Source organism: Nipponia nippon, unplaced genomic scaffold (genome assembly GCF_047370975.1).
Source record: "Nipponia nippon isolate SJK-2023a ecotype South Korea unplaced genomic scaffold, ASM4737097v1 scaffold_44, whole genome shotgun sequence".
Taxonomy (NCBI): Eukaryota; Metazoa; Chordata; class Aves; order Pelecaniformes; family Threskiornithidae; genus Nipponia; species Nipponia nippon.
This window is the reverse complement of record NW_028262363.1, coordinates 643,586-663,771: the sequence shown is the minus strand read 5'-3', so window position 1 is coordinate 663,771 and position 20,186 is coordinate 643,586. Positions and strand designations below refer to the sequence as shown.

The 20,186-nt window shown below is 69.3% G+C and overlaps 2 protein-coding genes across 2 annotated transcripts in view; both read right to left on the bottom strand.

The window, feature by feature from the left end:
- Positions 1 to 1,383: 1,383 nt before the first annotated feature.
- Positions 1,384 to 10,897, bottom strand: LOC148052777 (histone-lysine N-methyltransferase 2B-like). The gene is made up of 7 exons (XM_087778507.1): positions 10,817 to 10,897; positions 9,362 to 9,436; positions 7,445 to 7,622; positions 5,942 to 6,051; positions 5,650 to 5,733; positions 4,487 to 4,616; positions 1,384 to 1,674 (listed from the first exon to the last, which is right to left on the bottom strand). Exons 5-7 carry the CDS (start codon positions 5,706 to 5,708, stop codon positions 1,399 to 1,401), a joined length of 465 nt encoding a protein of 154 aa, XP_087634633.1. The 5' UTR covers positions 5,709 to 5,733; positions 5,942 to 6,051; positions 7,445 to 7,622; positions 9,362 to 9,436; positions 10,817 to 10,897; the 3' UTR covers positions 1,384 to 1,398.
- A 1,532-nt stretch (positions 10,898 to 12,429) lies between these two features.
- KMT2B (lysine methyltransferase 2B) overlaps positions 12,430 to 20,186 on the bottom strand; it is a 45,248-nt gene continuing 37,491 nt past the window's right edge. Inside the window, exons 25-27 of the mRNA XM_087778530.1 lie at positions 18,451 to 18,602; positions 13,991 to 15,752; positions 12,430 to 13,062 (exon numbers count right to left, since the gene is read on the bottom strand). Of these exons, the coding sequence (XP_087634656.1) occupies positions 12,966 to 13,062; positions 13,991 to 15,752; positions 18,451 to 18,602 (2,011 nt within the window). The 3' untranslated portion in view covers positions 12,430 to 12,965. The remainder of the gene's footprint in view (positions 13,063 to 13,990; positions 15,753 to 18,450; positions 18,603 to 20,186) is intronic.

Genomic DNA, 20,186 nt, shown 5'->3' with positions numbered 1-20,186 from the left:
GTTGGTTATAGGCATCTCCAGGACTTCCGTATCGCCCCTCCAGCCGCTCGCCAGCACCCATGGGTGCTCCCGGTTGGTTGTAGGCATCTCCAGAGCTCCCAGTTCCCCTCTCCAGCTGCTCGCCAGCACCCATGGGCGCTCCATCTTGCCTGTAGGCATCTCCAGGGCTTCCGTATCGCCCCTCCAGCCGCTCGCCAGCACCCCCGGGCGCTCCATCTTCCCCTGTAGGCATCTCCAGGACTTCCACATCGCCCCTCCAGCTGCTCCCCAGCACCCATGGGCGCTCCCAGTTGGTTATAGGCATCTCCAGGACTTCCGTATCGCCCCTCCAGCCGCTCGCCAGCACCCATGGGTGCTCCCGGTTGGTTGTAGGCATCTCCAGAGCTCCCAGTTCCCCTCTCCAGCTGCTCGCCAGCACCCATGGGTGCTCCATCTTCCCTGCAGACACCTCCAGGACTTCCGTATCACCCCTCCAGCCGCTTGCCAGCACCCATGGGTGCTCCATCTTGCCTGTAGGCATCTCCAGGACTTCCGTATCGCCTCTCCAGCTGCTCGCCAGCACCCATGGGCGCTCCATCTTGCCTGTAGGCATCTCCAGGGCTTCCACATCGCCTCTCCAGCCGCTCGCCAGCACCCCCGGGCGCTCCATCTTCCCCTGTAGGCATCTCCAGGGCTTCCGTATCGCCCCTCCAGCTGCTCGCCAGCACCCATGGGTGCTCCATCTTGCCTGTAGGCATCTCCAGGACTTCCGTATCGCCCCTCCAGCTGCTCGCCAGCACCCATGGGCGCTCCATCTTCCCTGCAGACACCTCCAGGACTTCCGTATCGCCCCTCCAGCCGCTTGCCAGCACCCATGGGCGCTCCATCTTGCCTGTAGGCATCTCCAGGACTTCCACATCGCCTCTCCAGCCGCTCGCCAGCACCCCCGGGCGCTCCATCTTCCCCTGTAGGCATCTCCAGGACTTCCACATCGCCCCTCCAGCTGCTCCCCAGCACCCATGGGCGCTCCCAGTTGGTTATAGGCATCTCCAGGACTTCCGTATCGCCCCTCCAGCCGCTCGCCAGCACCCATGGGTGCTCCCGGTTGGTTGTAGGCATCTCCAGAGCTCCCAGTTCCCCTCTCCAGCTGCTCGCCAGCACCCATGGGTGCTCCATCTTCCCTGCAGACACCTCCAGGACTTCCGTATCGCCCCTCCAGCCGCTTGCCAGCACCCATGGGCGCTCCATCTTGCCTGTAGGCATCTCCAGGGCTTCCGTATCGCCCCTCCAGCTGCTCGCCAGCACCCATGGGTGCTCCATCTTGCCTGTAGGCATCTCCAGGACTTCAGGAGCACCTCCCCCCCCACCCCCCCAAGCCGCACCCATGGGCGCCGCCCCGCCCCTCCCCCCCCCCCCGCCTCAGTTGAGGAAGCGGCGGCAGCGCTTGGCGCCGCAGTTGCAGGGCAGCTTGGCGGCGGGCTCCTCGATGGGGAACTTGTAGTCGTAGGTGAGCTCCTCGCCGCGCAGGATGCGGCGCAGGGCGAAGATGACGATGCGCTTGTGGCCCTCCACCTGGATGACGCGGGAGTAGCAGTTGGGCTCGCAGGAGTGGTTGATGAAGCGGGCGGCGCTGCCGTGCATGGTGGCGTCCACCACCTCGGCGTCGTCGATGCGGAACATGTAGCAGCCGATGCCCTGCGGGGGGAGGGGGAGGGGTCACCGTGGGGGTGGGGGACAGCATGAAGGGACGGAGATGCCACCACGGGGTGGGGACATCACCATGGGGTGGGGGAGGTCACCATGGGGTGGGGGACGTCACCATGGGGTGGGGGACACCATGAAGGGACGGAGATGCCACCACGGGGTGGGGACGTCACCATGGGGTGGGGACGTCACCATGGGGTGGGGAGGTCACTGTGGGGTGGGGGACACCATCAAGGGATGGAGATGCCACCACGGGGTGGGGACGTCACCATGGGGTGGGGAGGTCACCGTGGGGTGGGGGACACCATCAAGGGACGGAGATGCCACCACGGGGTGGGGACGTCACCATGGGATAGGGACACCATGAAGGGATGGAGATGCCACCACGGGGTGGGGACGTCACCATGGGGTGGGGAGGTCACCGTGGGGTGGGGGACACCATCAAGGGACGGAGATGCCACCACGGGGTGGGGACGTCACCATGGGATAGGGACACCATGAAGGGACGGAGATGCCACCATGGGGTGGAGATGCCACCATGGGATGGGGGAGGTCACCATGGGGTGGGGGCGTCACCATGGGGTGGGGGAGGTCACCATGGGGTGGGGACGTCACCATGGGGTGGGGGAGGTCACCATGGGGTGGGGGAAGTCACCATGGGGTGGGGACGTCACCATGGGGTGGGGGAGGTCACCATGGGGTGGGGAGGTCACTGTGGGGTGGGGGACACCATCAAGGGATGGAGATGCCACCACGGGGTGGGGACGTCACCATGGGATGGGGGAGGTCACCGTGGGGTGGGGGACACCATCAAGGGACGGAGATGCCACCACGGGGTGGGGACGTCACCATGGGATAGGGACACCATGAAGGGACGGAGATGCCACCATGGGGTGGAGATGCCACCATGGGATGGGGGAGGTCACCATGGGGTGGGGGCGTCACCATGGGGTGGGGGAGGTCACCATGGGGTGGGGGAGGTCACCATGGGGTGGGGAGGTCACCGTGGGGTGGGGGACACCATCAAGGGACGGAGATGCCACCACGGGGTGGGGACGTCACCATGGGATAGGGACACCATGAAGGGATGGAGATGCCACCATGGGGTGGAGATGCCACCATGGGATGGGGGAGGTCACCATGGGGTGGGGACGTCACCATGGGGTGGGGACGTCACCATGGGGTGGGGGAAGTCACCATGGGGTGGGGAGGTCACCATGGGGTGGGGGAGGTCACCATGGGGTGGGGAGGTCACCGTGGGGTGGGGGACACCATGAAGGGATGGAGATGCCACCATGGGGTGGAGATGCCACCATGGGATGGGGACACCATCAAGGGACGGAGATGCCACCAAGGGGTGGAGATGCCACTATGGGATGGGGGATGTCACCATGGGGTGGGGACGTCACCATGGGGTGGGGGACACCATCAAGGGATGGAGATGCCACCAAGGGGTGGAGATGCCACCATGGGGTGGGGGATGTCACCATGGGGTGGGGACGTCACCATGGGGTGGGGGAAGTCACCATGGGGTGGGGGACACCATCAAGGGATGGAGATGCCACCACGGGGTGGGGACGTCACCATGGGGTGGGGGAGGTCACCATGGGGTGGAGATGCCACCATGGGATGGGGGACGTCACCATGGGGTGGGGGACACCATGAAGGGACGGAGATGCCACCACGGGGTGGGGACGTCACCATGGGATGGGGGATGTCACCATGGGGTGGGGGCGTCACCATGGGGTGGGGGACACCATCAAGGGACGGAGATGCCACCAAGGGGTGGAGATGCCACCATGGGATGGGGGATGTCACCATGGGGTGGGGACATCACCATGGGGTGGGGAGGTCACCGCGGGGTGGGGGAGGTCACCATGGGGTGGAGATGCCACCATGGGATGGGGACACCATGAAGGGATGGAGATGCCACCACGGGGTGGGGACGTCACCATGGGGTGGGGGAGGTCACCATGGGGTGGAGATGCCACCATGGGATGGGGACACCATAAAGGGACGGAGATGCCACCAAGGGGTGGAGATGCCACCATGGGGTGGGGGAAGTCACCATGGGGTGGGGAGGTCACCGTGGGGTGGGGGACACCATCAAGGGACAGAGATGCCACCATGGGGTGGGGAACGTCACCATGGGATAGGGACACCATAAAGGGATGGAGATGCCACCATGGGATGGGGGAGGTCACCATGGGGTGGGGGACACCATCAAGGGACGGAGATGCCACCAAGGGGTGGGGACGTCACCATGGGATAGGGACACCATGAAGGGATGGAGATGCCACCAAGGGGTGGGGACGTCACCATGGGATGGGGACATCACCAGCAGATGGAGATGCCACCATGGGATGGGGACACGGAGCACCCGCCTTGGGGACGGGGACATGGCTCCCCAGCAGATGAGGCCCCATGGCCCCAAGGTCCCCAAGGTCCCCAAGGTGTCCCCAAGGTCCCCAGGGTCCCACCTCGCTGTCGTCAAACTTCTCCCGCTTGCTGGTGGGCACCCAGCGGCTCGCACCCCACGTCCCCACGGTGTCTCCACGTCCCCGGGGTGTCCCCAGGGTGTCCCCAAGGTGTCCCCAAGGTGTCCCCAAGGTCCCCAAGATCCCCAAGGTCCCCAGGGTCCCACCTCGCTGTCGTCAAACTTCTCCCGCTTGCTGGTGGGCACCCAGCGGCTCGCACCCCACGTCCCCACGGTGTCTCCACGTCCCCGGGGTGTCCCCAGGGTGTCCCCAAGGTGTCCCCAAGGTGTCCCCAAGGTGTCCCCAGGGTGTCCCCAAGGTCCCACCTTGCTGTCGTAGAACTTCTCCCGCTTGTCGGTCAGCACCGAGCGCACGACGATCCCCGAGTACTCGATCACCATCTCCCCCGCCTCGATGTTGCGCTTGCAGAACAGCCCCCGCCCGTGGATGGCCGAGCTGGGGGGGGGGAGGGGGGACAGCGGCGTCACCCCAAACCTGGGACACCCCCACCCCCCCCCCGGCACCGCCTGACACCCGCCGTCACCCGCCGACCCCCCCCCCCGGCCCCACTGCGGGGGCTGGCACCGGGGCGGGGTGACGGCAAAGATGGCTGACACCAAAGATGGGTGACGCCAGGGTGGGGTGACAACAAGGAGAGGTGACACCGGGGGGGGGGGTGACAGCAAAGGTGGTGACACTGGGGGGGGGGGTGACAATAAAGATGGGTGACACCAAAGACGGGTGACACGAGGGTGGAGTGACACCGGGGTGGGGTTACAGCACGGACGGGTGACACCAGGTTGGGGTGACAGCAAAGACGGGTGACACCATGGAGAGGTGACATCGGGGTGGGGCGACAGCCAAGACGGGTGACGCCAAGGAGAGGTGACGCCGGGGTGGGGTGACACCAAAGATGGGTGACACCAAAGATGGGTGACACCAAGGAGAGGTGACACCGGGGTGGGGTGACACTGGGGAGGGGTGACAGCAAGAAGAAGGGACAGCAGGTTGGGGTGACACAAAGGATGGGTGACACCAAGGAGGGGTGACACCGGGGTGGGGTGACACTGAGGACGGGTGACACAAGGTTGGGGTGACACCGAGGACGGGTGACACCGAGGAGGGATGACCCCAAGGATGGGTGACCCCAAGGACAGGTGACACCAAGGACAGGTGACACCAAGGAGGGGTGACATCAAGGAGGGGTGACACCAAAGATGGGTGACACCAGGGTGGGGTGACATCAGGAAAGGGTGACACCCAGAAGAGGTGACACCAGGGTTGGGGTGACACAAGGTTGGGGTGACACCGAAGAGGGGTGACACCGAAGAGGGGTGACACCGAGGAGGGGTGACACCAGGGTAGGATGACATCAGGAAGGGGTGACACCCAGAAGAGGTGACACCAGGGTTGGGGTGCCACCGGGGCGGGGTGACGGGGTGACGGGGTGACAGGGTGACGGGGTGACGGGGTGACGCGGTGACCTCACCGGTAGACGCCGACGGCCTCCTTGGCGGTCCTCTTGAGGTGACGGAAGCGCATGGCCATGGGCAGCTCCAGGCTGGTGGCACGGCTGGGGGGGTCAGGGGGAGGGGGGCACCCATGGGTGCTGCCGGGCGCCCCCCCCCCCCCCCCCGGGCGGACCCCCCCCCCCCCCCCAGCGCGCCCCAACCCCCACCCCCAGGGGAGCCGGGCGTGCGGGGAAGGGGGGGTTGGGGGGCACCCGTGGGTGGGGGGCACCCATGGGTGGGGGGTGGGGGCACCCATGGGTGGGGGCTCACCGGGTGGGCTTCAGCTGCACCTCGTCCTCCTCCTCGTCGCGGGGGGGGGGCCCTGGGGGAGGGTGCGGTGCTGGGAGGCCAGGAAGCTGAACATGTCGAAGGTGCACTTCCTACGGGGGGGGGAGGGGGGGGGGGTGTCAGGGCACCCATGGGGGCTCCCCACCCCCACCCCCCCCCCTGGGGGACACCCCCATGGCAAGGTGTCGGGGGGGTGGGGGTGTTGGGGGGAGCTATGGGGGGGGTGTAAAGGGGGGGGGAGGAGCACCCATGGGTGCCGTGGGGAGGGACCCGGCCACCCCGGGGAGGACCTGCAGCACCCATGGGTGCCCCATAGAGGCTCACAGCCACCCATAGGCACCCATCAGCACCCATGGGTGCCCCATAGAGGCTCACAGCCACCCATAGGCACCCATCAGCACCCATGGGTGCCCCATAGAGGCTCACAACCACCCATAGCCACCCATGGGTGCCCCGTGGAGGGCCCCAATCGCCCCGGGGAGCACCACCAGCACCCATGGGTGCCCCATAGAGGCTCACAGCCACCCACCAGCACCCATGGGTGCCCCATAGAGGCTCACAGCAACCCACAGCCACCCATCAGCACCCATGGGTGCCCCATACAGGCTCACAGCCACCCATCAGCACCCATGGGCGCCCCGTGGAGGGACCCAACCGCCCCAGGGAGCACCACCAGCACCCATGGGTGCCCCATAGAGGCTCACAGCCACCCATAGGCACCCATCAGCACCCATGGGTGCCCCATAGAGGCTCACAGCCACCCAGCAGCACCCAGGGGTGCCCCGTGGAGGGACCCAATCGCCCTGGGGAGGCCCGGGAGCACCCATGGGTGCCCCATAGAGGCTCACAACCACCCATAGCCACCCATGGGTGCCCCGTGGAGGGCCCCAATCGCCCCGGGGGGCACCACCAGCACCCATGGGTGCCCCATAGAGGCTCACAGCCACCCATCAGCATCCATGGGCGCCCCGTGGAGGGACCCAATCGCCCCGGGGAGCACCACCAGCACCCATGGGTGCCCCATAGAGGCTCACAGCCACCCATCAGCACCCATGGGTGCCCCATAGAGGCTCACAGCCATCCACAGCCACCCTCAGCCACCCTGGGGAGGACCATTAGCACCCATGGGCGCCCCGTGGAGGGACCCAATCGCCCCGGGGAGCACCACCAGCACCCATGGGTGCCCCATAGAGGCTCACAGCCACCCATCAGCACCCATGGGCGCCCCGTGGAGGGACCCAATCGCCCCGGGGAGCACCACCAGCACCCATGGGTGCCCCATAGAGGCTCACAGCCACCCATCAGCACCCATGGGTGCCCCATAGAGGCTCACAGCAACCCACAGCCACCCATCAGCACCCATGGGTGCCCCATAGAGGCTCACAGCCACCCAGCAGCACCCATGGGCGCCCCGTGGAGGGCCCCAATGGCCCTGGGGAGGCCCGGGAGCACCCGCGGGTGCCCGGGGGAGGGGGCAGCACCCACCGCAGGTAGAGCTCGGCGCGGGCGCAGCCGGAGGGGTTGCGGGGCGGGGGGTGCGGGGGGTCCCGGCGCGGGTGGTAGCGGAAGCGGTAGCGGCGGCAGGCGCCCGCCCCCGGCAGCTGCTCCACCAGGAAGATGACGGCGTCGTGCTGCATCCCCAGCAGGCGCAGCCCGCTCATCCCTGGGGGGGGGGGCACCCATGGGACCCCTGCTGGGGGGCGGGGGGGGGGGCACCCATGGGGCTGGGGGGGCACCCAGAGGGGACCCAGGGGGCTGGGGGGATCCGGGGGTTGGGGGGGGCACCCATGGGACCCCTGCTGGGGGGAGGGGCACCCATGGGGCTGGGGGGGCACCCAGAGGGGACCCAGGGGGCTGGGGGGGCACCCAGGGGTCTGGGGGGGCACCCATGGGACCCCTGCTGGGGGGGTGGGGTGGGGGGGCACCCATGGGACCCCTGCTGGGGGGGGGGCACCCATGGGGCTGGGGGGGGCACCCATGGGACCCCTGCTGGGGGGTGGGGTGTGGGGGGGCACCCATGGGACCCCTGCTGGGGGGGGGCACCCATGGGGCTGGGGGGGCACCCATGGGACCCCTGCTGGGGGGCGGGGGGGGGGGGGCTGGGGGGTCCCAGGGGGGCACCCATGGGGCTGGGGGTGGCACCCAGAGGGAACCCAGGGGGCTGGGGGGGATCCGGGGGATTGGGGGGGCACCCATGGGACCCCTGCTGGGGGGGGCACCCATGGGGCTGGGGGGGCACCCATGGGACCCCTGCTGGGGGGTGGGGTGTGGGGGGGCACCCATGGGACGCCTGCTGGGGGGGCGGGGCCACCCATGGGGCTGGGGGGCACCCATGGGACCCCTGCTGGGGGGCGGGGGGGGTTGGGGGGTCCCAGGGGGGCACCCATGGGTCTGGGGGTGGCACCCAGAGGGGACCCAGGGGGCTGGGGGGATCCAGGGGGTTGGGGGGCACCCATGGGACCCCTGCTGGGGGGCGGGGGGGGCACCCATGGGGCTGGGGGGGCACCCAGAGGGGACCCAGGGGGCTGGGGGGGGATCCGGGGGGTTGGGGGGGCACCCATGGGACCCCTGCTGGGGGAGGGGCACCCATGGGACCCCTGCTGGGGGGGGGGCAGGGGCTGGGGAGGGCTCCCATGGGACCCCTGCTGGGGGGCGGGGGGGGGCTGGGGGGTCCCAGGGGGGCACCCATGGGGCTGGGGGGGGGACCCAGAGGGGGGCCAGGGGGCTGGGGGGGGATCCGGGGGTTGGGGGGGGCACCCATGGGACCCCTGCTGGGGGGGTGGGGTGTGGGGGGGCACCCATGGGACCCCTGCTGGGGGGGTGGGGTGTGGGGGGGCACCCATGGGACCCCTGCTGGGGGGGGGGGGCCACCCATGGGGCTGGGGGGCACCCATGGGACCCCTGCTGGGGGGCGGGGGGGGCTGGGGGGTGCCAGGGGGGCACCCATGGGGCTGGGGGTGGCACCCAGAGGGGACCCAGGGGCTGGGGGGGATCCGGGGGTTGGGGGGGCACCCATGGGGCTGGGGGGCACCCATGGGACCCCTGCTGGGGGGGGGCACCCATGGGGCTGGGGGGGCACCCAGAGGGAACCCAGGGGGCTGGGGGGGATCCAGGGGGTTGGGGGGGCACCCATGGGACCCCTGCTGGGGGAGGGGGCTGGGGGGGTCCCAGGGGGCACCCATGGGTCTGGGGGGCACCCGGGGGGGGGGACCCAGGTATTTGGGGGGCACCCAGGGGTCTGGGGGGGCACCCAGGGGGTCCGAGGGGTTTGGAGGGGGCACCCAAGTGTCTGGGGGCGGGGGGGGCACCCAGTTGGCCAGGGAGGACCCAGGGGGGCACCCATGGGGTGGGGGGTGGGGGGGGGTCCCCATGGGTGGGGGGCACCCATGGGTGGGGGCTCACCGGCGAAGGAGAGGTGCTTGAGCCGGGCGTTGGCGCGAGCCTCCTGCACCTTCTCGATGACGGCGCGCCAGGCGCCTGGGGACAGCGGGGCGTCACCCCCCGTCCCCCCATGTCCCCAACGTGTCCCCGTGTCCCCAACGTCCCCATGTCCCCCCCCCCCCCTTGTCCCCGCGTCCCCAATGTCCCCCATGTCCCCAATGTGCCCATGTCCCCCTCATATCCCCCATGTCCCCCTGTCCCCCCCGTGTCCCCAACGTCCCCCCCGTGTCCCCATGTCCCCAACGTCCCCATGTCCCCCCCACGTCCCCATGCCCTCCTTGTCCCCAATGCCCCCATGTCCCCGTGTCCCCCCATGTCCCCAGTTTCCCCACCTCCCTGTGTCCCCCCGTCCCCATGTCCCCAATGTCCCCATGCCCCCGCCATGTCCCCATCTCCCCCTATGTCCCCTTGTCCCCAACGTCCCCATGCCCCCTTGTCCCCCTATGTCCCCCATCCCCATGTCCCCAATGTCCCCGTGTCCCCATGTCCCTCCCATGTCCCCAGTGTCCCCCCGTCCCCGTGTCCCCAATGTCCCCCATGCCCCCCCATGTCCCCCCTGTCCCCAACGTCCCCATGTCCCCAATGTCCCCATGCCCCCCCCATGTCCCCGTGGCCCCCCCATCCCCCTGTCCCCAATGTCCCCATGTCCCCAATATCCCCATGCCCCCCCATGTCCCCAATGTCCCCCATGTCCCCAATATCCCCATGCCCCCCCATGTCCCCAGTGTCCCCAATGTCCCCCATGTCCCCAATATCCCCATGCCCCCCCATGTCCCCCCTGTCCCCAACGTCCCCATGTCCCCAATGTCCCCATGCCCCCCCATGTCCCCGTGGCCCCCCCGTCCCCAATGTCCCCATGCCCCCCCATGTCCCCGTGGCCCCCCCATCCCCATGTCCCCAATGTCCCCCCTGTCCCCAGTGTCCCCATGCCCCCCCCATGTCCCCATGTCCCCAATGTCCCCCATGTCCCCAATGTCCCCATGCCCCCCCATGTCCCCATGTCCCCCCTGTCCCCAATGTCCCCATGCCCCCCATGTCCCCGTGGCCCCCCCGTCCCCAATGTCCCCATGCCCCCCCATGTCCCCGTGGCCCCCCGTCCCCATGTCCCCAATGTCCCCCCTGTCCCCAGTGTCCCCATGCCCCCCCATGTCCCCATGTCCCCGTGGCCCCCATGTCCCCAATGTCCCCATGTCCCCAATGTCCCCATGCCCCCCCCATGTCCCCGTGTCCCCGTGGCCCCCCCGTCCCCAATGTCCCCATGCCCCCCCATGTCCCCATGGCCCCCCTGTCCCCAACGTCCCCATGTCCCCAATGTCCCCATGCCCCCCCCATGTCCCCGTGTCCCCGTGGCCCCCCGTCCCCAATGTCCCCATGCCCCCCCATGTCCCCGTGTCCCCCCCGTGTCCCCGGTGCCACCGTCGATGGTGTCGGCGCTGACGCTGAGCCCGTCCTCGCTGCTGATCTCGAAGCGCAGGTGGGGGCGGGCGGGGGGAGGGGGGCGCGGCGGGGGCGGGGCGGGGGGACTCGTCCTCCGAGCTGCCGCCTGGGGGGGGGGGGAGGGGGGCATGGGGACACCCGCGGACCAACCCCCCCCCGCACCCATGGGTGTCCCCGGCCCATTGGTGGCACCCATGGGTGTCCCACCCCACGCTGGTGGCACCCACGGGTGTCCCCGGTTCCATTGGTGGCACCCATGGGTGTCCTGATCCCACTGGTGGCACCCATGGGTGTCCCCGGTTCCATTGGTGGCACCCATGGTTGCCCCCCACCCCACACCGGTGGCACCCATGGGTGTCCTGATCCCATTGGTGGCACCCACGGGTGTCCCACCCCACGCTGGTGGCATCCCCAGTCCCATTGGTGGCACCCATGGGTGTCCTGATCCCACTGGTGGCACCCATGGGTGTCCCCAGTCCCATTAATAGCACCCATGGTTGCCCCCCACCCCACACTGGTGGCACCCATGGGTGTCCTGATCCCACTGGTGGCACCCATGGGTGTCCCCAGTCCCATTGGTGGCACCTATGGGTGTCCTGATCCCACTGGTGGCACCCATGTGTGTCCCACCCCACGCTGGTGGCACCCATAGGTGTCCCCCAGCCCATTGGTGGCACCCATGGGTGTCCTGATCCCACTGGTGGCACCCATGGGTGTCCCCAGCCCATCGTTGGCACCCATGGTTGCCCCCCACCCCACACTGGTGGCACCCATAGGTGTCCCCCATCCCACTGGTGGCACCCATGGGTGCCCCTACCTGCGCAGGCGGCCCAAGGGGGCTCCAAGGCGCCGTCGCTCGGGGGGGGGCTGCAGCCGGGGGAGGGCGCCGGGCCCGGGGGGACCTGGGTGGGGGGGGTGACAGGGGTGAGGGGGGGGGCAGCACCCTGGGGTGGGTACCCGTGGGGGATGGGAGAGCAGGGATGGGTGGTGGGAGACCATGGGTGGGTGGTGGGTGCTCAGGGATGGGTGGTGGGTGCTCGGGATGGGTGGTGGGCAACCAGGGATGGGTTTTGGGTGCTCAGGATGGGTGGTGGGTGCTCAGGATGGGTGGTGGGCGACCAGGGATGGGTTTTGGGTGCTCAGGATGGGTGGTGGGTGCCCAGGGATGGGTGGTGGGTGCCCATGGATGAGTTTTGGGTGCTCAGGATGGGTGGTGGGTGCTCAGGGATGGGTTTTGGGTGCTCAGGATGGGTGGTGGGTGCTCAGGATGGGTGGTGGGCGACCAGGGATGGGTTTTGGGTGCTCAGGATGGGTGGTGGGCGACCAGGGATGGGTGGTGGGCAACCAGGGATGGGTTTTGGGTGCTCAGGATGGGTGGTGGGTGCTCAGGGATGGGTGGTGGGTGCTCAGGATGGGTGGTGGGCGACCAGGGATGGGTTTTGGGTGCTCAGGATGGGTGGTGGGTGCTCAGGGATGGGTGGTGGGTGCTCAGGATGGGTGGTGGGTGCTCAGGGATGGGTTTTGGGTGCTCAGGGATGGGTGGTGGGTGCTCAGGATGGGTGGGGGGCGACCAGGGATGGGTGGTGGGTGCCCAGGGATGAGTTTTGGGTGCTCATGGATGGGTTTTGGGTGCTATGGATGGGGTTTGGGTGCTCAGGATGGGTGGTGGGCGACCAGGGATGGGTGGTGGGTGCCCAGGGATGGGTGGTGGGTGCCCATGGATGAGTTTTGGGTGCTCAGGATGGGTGGTGGGTGCTCAGGGATGGGTGGTGGGCGACCAGGGATGGGTGGTGGGCAACCAGGGATGGGTGGTGGGTGCTCAGGATGGGTGGTGGGCGACCAGGGATGGGTGGTGGGCAACCAGGGATGGGTTTTGGGTGCTCAGGGATGGGTGGTGGGTGCTCAGGGATGGGTTTTGGGTGCTCAGGGATGGGTGGTGGGCGACCAGGGATGGGTGGTGGGTGCCCAGGGATGAGTTTTGGGTGCTCATGGATGGGTTTTGGGTGCTATGGATGGGGTTTGGGTGCTCAGGATGGGTGGTGGGTGCTCAGGATGGGTGGTGGGAGCTCAGGATGGGTGGTGGGCACCCATGGATGGGTTTTGGGTGCTCAGGGATGGGTGCTGGTGCTCACCCGAAGCTCCCGGTGTCGCTGAGGTCTTCAGGCTCCTCCTTGATGTCGAGCGCGTCCCGGAGCGGCGGCAGCGGCACTGGGCCCTGGCACGGCCTGTGGGTGCAACCATCACCCATGGGTGCTGCGGGCACCTACGGCCACCTCCCCACACGCCAGGAAGGGATGGGAGCACCCACGGGCTCAACTGGGAATACTGGGACGGTCCCACCATGGTGGGCACCCGTAGGCCCAACTGGGATGGTCCCACCACGATGGGCACCCATAGACCCAACTGGGACGGTCCCACCATGATGGGCACCCGTAGGCCCAACTGGGATGGTCCCACCACGATGGGCACCCATGGGATGGTCCCACCATGGTGGGCACCCGTAGGCCCAACTGGGATGGTCCCACCACGATGGGCACCCATGGGATGGTCCCACCATGGTGGGCACCCGTAGGCCCAACTGGGACGGTCCCACCACGATGGGCACCCATGGGACGGTCCCACCACGATGGGCACCCGTAGACCCAACTGGGATGGTCCCACCACGATGGGCACCCATGGGACGGTCCCACCATGGTGGGCACCCGTAGGCCCAACTGGGATGGTCCCACCACGATGGGCACCCATGGGATGGTCCCACCATGGTGGGCACCCGTAGGCCCAACTGGGATGGTCCCACCACGATGGGCACCCATGGGACGGTCCCACCACGATGGGCACCCATAGACCCAACTGGGATGGTCCCACCACGATGGGCACCCATGGGACGGTCCCACCACGATGGGCACCCATAGACCCAACTGGGATGGTCCCACCACGATGGGCACCCATGGGACGGTCCCACCACGATGGGCACCCATAGACCCAACTGGGATGGTCCCACCACGATGGGCACCCATGGGATGGTCCCACCACGATGGGCACCCATAGACCCAACTGGGATGGTCCCACCATGGTGGGCACCCATGGGCCCACCTGGGTGCCCCTCTTGGGTGCTGGGGGGCACCCATGGGTGCCGTTGGCCACGATCCTTACTTGGTGGCCGGGTTGTCCTCGGTGCTGTCCCCCTCGTCACCGGTGGCCTCCAGCCGCGCCCGCTTGGCACCGGGACCCGACGTCTCCCCGGGGCGTTTGGGTGCCCCGGCCGGGCCCCACGGGGACACCCAGCGTCCCCCGGCCTCGCCCAGGGTGACACCGTGGCGGCTGGCGCTGAGGCGGGTGACCCGGCCGTGGGTGCTGTTGGAGAGGGTGCCGTCGCGGTGGGTGCCGTTGTGGTGGGTGGCGTCTCCAGGGGCGGCGTGGCCGTTGGTGGCACCTCCAGGGGCGAGGTGGCCGCGGGTGACGTGGCCACCGATGACGTGACCGTGGGTGGCGTTTCCATGGGTGCCGTGGCCATCAAAGACGTGTCCGTGGGTGCCATCTCCGTGGGTGCCATCTTCACGGGTGCCACGGCCACCAAGAACGGGCCCACGGGCGCCATCTTCACGGGCGCCATCTCCGTCGCCCGTACGGACGTCCCCACCACGGGGACCCCCTCGGTGGCCGTCCCGGACCCCCCGTCCCTCGGCGGGCCGCCGGGCCGTCCCCTCCGTCACCCACGGGGTGCCACCGTCCCCGTTGACGCCCAACCCGGCCGCCGGGCTCCCCGCGGCCTTGGCGCCGTCCCCCGCCATGTTCTTGAGCACAAAGTCCACGATGTCGGAGGGAAGGTCCTCAGCGGCGGGCGGCCGGGGGGGTGGCCCCGGCGGTGGCCCCTCCCGTTGTCCCTTGTCCCCGCCGTCGTCCACCCCGTCCAATTGGTCGATGTGGGGCAGAGGGAGGGGACAGGGGGAGGACGGCTCCCGCGTCACCACGGTGCGGGCGAAGCGGTAGTAACGCCCGCGGGCGCGGCCGCCGCCGTCCTCCTCCTCGCTGCTGTCACCCGCCGCCGTCCCCGTGGCACCCAACAACCCGGCGGCCAAGGCCAGCTCGGTGACATCCAGCTCGTCCAGGGCCAGGTCCGGGCCACCCGGTGGGGACAACGGCTCCAGGGGGGACGGCGCCACCGTCGGTGACGACGGTGGCCCCGTGGGGGACGAGGACCTCGCGGTTGACGTTGGCCCGTTGGGTGACGGTGGCTTGGGGGGCGACCTCGGTCCCGCGGGGGACGGCGGCTCCTGCGGTGACGCTTGTCCCACGGCCGACGGTGGCCCTCGAGGTGACGGTGGTGGCCCTCCAAGTGACGGTGATGACCCTCCAAGTGACGGTGGTGGCCCTCCAAGTGACGGTGGTGGCCCTCCAGGTGATGACGGTGGCCTTCCAGGTGACAATGGCGGCCTTCCAGGCGACGACGGTGGTCCTCCAAGCGACGGTGGTGGTCCTCCAAGCGACGGTGGTGGCCCTCCAGGTGACGATGGTGGCCTTCCAGGTGATGATGGTGGCCCTCCAAGCGACGGTGGTGGCCCTCCAGGTGACGATGGTGGCCTTCCAGGTGACGACGGTGGCCCTCCAAGCAACGGTGATGGCCCTCCGGGTGACGGTGGCCCTCCGGGTGACGGTGGCTCTCCAGGTGACGGTGGCTCTCCGGGTGACGGTGGCCCCCCGGGTGACGCTGGCTCAGACGAGGCCCTCGGCCCCCCCGGCGACGGCGGCCTCGGGGGTGACGCCGGCGGCGGTGGCGGCGGGCGGTTGCCCGGGTGACGCGGGGGACAGCGCCGGGTGACGCCGGCGGGTGACAGGGCCCTGCGCGCCCGCCGGGGCGGGGGGAACTCGGGGTCCCCCACCGTCAGGATGTGACGGGCCACCGGGGTGGCGCTGCCTGGGGGGGGGGACACGGGCTCAGGGGACGTCCCCAGGGGTCCCCAATGCCCCCCCCCTGTCCCCAAGGACCCCCCATGTCCCCTCCCTGTCCCCAATGTCCCCCCCTGTCCCCAGTGTCCCCAAGGGTCCCCCACGTCCCCCTCCATGTCCCCAATGTGTCCCCCCCATCCCTGATGTCCCCAATGTCCCCAAATGTCCCCCCATCCCCAATGTCGTCCCCCCATGTCCCCAGTGTCCCCAAGGGTCCCCAAGGACCCCCAATGTCCCCCCCGTCCCCAATGTCCCCCTGTACCCCCATGTCCCCAATGTCCCCCCTGTCCCCGATGTCCCCCCATCCCCGATGTCCCCCCTGTCCCCGATGTCCCCAATGACCCCCCCATGTCCCCAGTGTCCCCAAGGACCCCCAATGTCCCCCTGTCCCCCCCATCCCCAATGTCCCCCCCCCGTCCACAATGTCCCCAATGTCCCCAAGGGTCCCCCGTCCCCAATGTCCCCCCCATCCCCGATGTCCCCAATGTCCCCGCTGTCCCCCCGTCCCCGCTGTCCCCCCCGTCTCCAGTGTCCCCCCCGTCCCCGATGTCCCCCATGTCCCCCTCCATGTCCCCAGTGTCCCCAAGGGTCCCCAAGGACCCCCAATGTCCCCCCTGTCCCCCCCATGTCCCCAATGTCCCCCCATCCCCAATGTCCCCGATGTCCCCACTGTCCCCAATGTCCCCCCTGTCCCCAATGTCCCCCCGTCCCCGCTGTCCCCGATGTCCCCCCTGTCCCCAATGACCCCCCATGTCCCCAGTGTCCCCAAGGGTCCCCAAGGACCCCCAATGTCCCCCCTGTCCCCCCCATGTCCCCAATGTCCCCCCTATCCCCCCCCATGTCCCCAATGACCCCCCCATGTCCCCAAGGGTCCCCAAGGACCCCCAATGTCCCCCCCACGTCCCCAATGTCCCCCCCATCCCCAATGTCCCCGATGTCCCCACTGTCCCCAATGTCCCCCCTGTCCCCGATGTCCCCCCATCCCCCCTGTCCCCAATGACCCCCCCATGTCCCCAGTGTCCCCCAGGACCCCCAATGTCCCCTCTGTCCCCCCCCACGTCCCCAGTGTCCCCCCCACCCCCCCCCTGTCACTCACCGGGGGAGGGGAGGGGCCGGGAGGAGCTGCCGGGGGGGGGCCGGCGGGTGGGCGAGTACCCGCGGGGCCCCGCGGGCGGGTGCTGGGGGGACCCCGGGGACCCTCGGGGGGACCCCCGCCCGGGCTGGGGGGGGGCCCTGGGCTGGCGCCTGGGGAGGGGGGACACGGGGGGGGGGGGGTCAGGGGGCACCCAGGACCCCAGCGGCCGGGGGTGCCCCCCCCCCAAAGGGGACCCAGGGGTCGGGGACCCCCCCAAAAAGGGACCCAGGGATCAGGGGGGGGGGGGGCACCCATGAATTTGGGGGGCACCCAGGAGCCTGGGGGGCACCCAGGAATTTGGGGGGGGGGCACCCAGGAGCCTGGGGGGGGGGGGGCACCCAGGAGCCTGGGGGGCACCCAGGAATTTGGGGGGCACCCAGGAGTTTGGGGGCACCCAGGAGTCTGGGGGGCACCCAGGAATTTGGGGGGTCCCAGGAGTTTGGGGGGGGGCACGCAGGTGTCTGGGGGGGCACCCATGAATTTGGGGGGTCCCAGGTGTCCAAGGGGGGCACCCAGGAGTTTGGGGGGCACCCAGGTGTCTGGGGGGCACCCAGGAATTTGGGGGGCACCCAGGAGTTTGGGGGGGCACCCATGAATTTGGGGGGTCCCAGGTGTCCAAGGGGGGGCACCCAGGAGTTTGGGGGGCACCCAGGTGTCTGGGGGCACCCAGGAATTTGGGGGGTCCCAGGAGTTTGGGGGGCACCCAGGAATTTGGGGGGTCCCAGGTGTCCAAGGGGGGGCACCCATGAATTTGGGGGGTCCCAGGAGTTTGGGGGGGCACCCAGGAATTTGGGGGGCACCCAGGTGTCTGGGGGGCACCCAGGAATTTGGGGGGTCCCAGGAGTTTGGGGGGGGCACCCATGAATTTGGGGGGTCCCAGGTGTCCAAGGGGGGGCACCCAGGAGTTTGGGGGGGCACCCAGGTGTCTGGGGGGGCACCCAGGAATTTGGGGGGTCCCAGGTGTCCAAGGGGGGCACCCATGAATTTGGGGGGTCCCAGGAGTTTGGGGGGCACCCAGGAATTTGGGGGGGCACCCAGGTGTCTGGGGGGGGCACCCAGGAATTTGGGGGGTCCCAGGAGTTTGGGGGGGCACCCATGAATTTGGGGGGTCCCAGGTGTCCAAGGGGGGGCACCCAGGAGTTTGGGGGGCACCCAGGTGTCTGGGGGGGCACCCAGGAATTTGGGGGGTCCCAGGAGTTTGGGGGGGGGCACCCAGGAATTTGGGGGGTACCAGGTGTCCAAGGGGGGCACCCAGGAGTTTGGGGGGGCACCCAGGTGTCTGGGGGGGCACCCAGGAATTTGGGGGGTCCCAGGAGTTTGGGGGGGGGCACCCAGGAATTTGGGGGGTCCCAGGAGTTTGGGGGGCACCCAGGTGTCTGGGGGGGCACCCATGAATTTGGGGGGTCCCAGGTGTCCAAGGGGGGCACCCAGGAATTTGGGGGCACCCAGGTGTCTGGGGGGGCACCCATGAATTTGGGGGGCACCCAGGAGTTTGGGGGGGGGGCACCCAGGGGTGGGGGGGGGTCGGTACCGGGGGTTCCGTGGGCGATGGTGCGGTTCTCCTCGGGGTGCCCGGGGGGGGGCCCCCCCTCGGGGCCGGGGCCCGGGTGATGCTCCAGGATCCGGCAGCGATACCAGCAGCGCCGGCGGGCGTCCCGGGTGCTCCAGTACAGCCGCCAGCACCTGCGCCCACCAGTATGGACCAGTGCCGCCCAGTATGGCCCGCAGAACCCCCAATCCCCCCTGCGTCCTTCCCCAGGGCCCCCCCAGTACGCCCCAGTGCCGCCCAGTAACTCCCAAAGCCTCCCAAAACCCTCCCTGTATCCCTGAGTGCCTCCCAGTATGGACCAGTGGCACCCAGTATGGCCCACAGACCCCCCAATCCCCCCTGCGTCCTTCCCCAGGGCCCCCCAGTACGCCCCAGTGCCGCCCAGTAACTCCAAGGCCTCCCAAAATGCCCCCTGTATCCCTCCCAGTACAGCCCACTTCCTCCCAGTATGGACCACTGCCGCCCACCCTGGCCCACAGACCCCCCAATCCCCCTGCGTCCTTCCCCAGGGCCCCCCCAGTACGCCCCAGTGCCGCCCAGTAACTCCCAAAGCCTCCCAAAACCCTCCCTGTATCCCTGAGTGCCTCCCAGTATGGACCAGTGGCACCCACTATGGCCCACAGACCCCCCAATCCCCCCTGCGTCCTTCCCCAGGGCCCCCCCAGTACGCCCCAGTATGCCCCAGTAACTCCAAGGCCTCCCAAAATGCCCCCTGTATCCCTCCCAGTACAGCCCACTTCCTCCCAGTATGGACCAGTGGCACCCAGTATGGCCCACAGACCCCCCAATCCCCCCTGTGTCCTTCCCCAGGGCCCCCCCAGTACGCCCCAGTGCCGCCCAGTAACTCCAAGGCCTCCCAAAACCCTCCCTGTATCCCTGAGTGCCTCCCAGTATGGACCAGTGGCACCCAGTATGGCCCACAGACCCCCCAATCCCCCCTGCGTCCTTCCCCAGGGCCCCCCCAGTACGCCCCAGTATGCCCCAGTAACTCCAAGGCCTCCCAAAATGCCCCCTGTATCCCTCCCAGTACAGCCCACTTCCTCCCAGTATGGACCAGTGCCACCCACTATGGCCCACAGACCCCCCAATCCCCCCTGTGTCCTTCCCCAGGGCCCCCCCAGTACGCCCCAGTGCCGCCCAGTAACTCCCAAAGCCTCCCAAAACCCTCCCTGTATCCCTGAGTGCCTCCCAGTATGGACCAGTGGCACCCAGTATGGCCCGCAGAACCCCCAATCCCCCCTGCGTCCTTCCCCAGGGCCCCCCAGTACGCCCCAGTGCCGCCCAGTAACTCCCAAAGCCTCCCAAAACCCTCCCTGTATCCCTGAGTGCCTCCCAGTATGGACCAGTGGCACCCAGTATGGCCCACAGACCCCCCAATCCCCCCTGCGTCCTTCCCCAGGGCCCCCCAGTACGCCCCAGTGCCGCCCAGTAACTCCCAAAGCCTCCCAAAACCCTCCCTGTATCCCTGAGTGCCTCCCAGTATGGACCAGTGGCACCCAGTATGGCCCACAGACCCCCCAATCCCCCCTGCGTCCTTCCCCAGGGCCCCCCAGTACGCCCCAGTAACTCCAAGGCCTCCCAAAATGCCCCCTGTATCCCTCCCAGTACAGCCCACTTCCTCCCAGTATGGACCAGTGCCGCCCAGTATGGCCCACAGACCCCCCAATCCCCCCTGCGTCCTTCCCCAGGGCCCCCCAGTACGCCCCAGTGCCGCCCAG

Coding starts and splice junctions, on each gene's coding strand:
- LOC148052777 (XM_087778507.1), bottom strand. CDS start 5,708: ATGGCCATGCGCTTCCGTCACCTCAAGAGGACCGCCAAGGAGGCCGTC. Junction 4,617..5,649: donor GAGGCCGTCGGCGTCTACCG/GTGAGGTCACCG, acceptor CCCCCCCCCCAG/CTCGGCCATCCACGGGCGGG. Junction 1,675..4,486: donor AGAAGTTCTACGACAGCAAG/GTGGGACCTTGG, acceptor CTCCCCCCGCAG/GGCATCGGCTGCTACATGTT.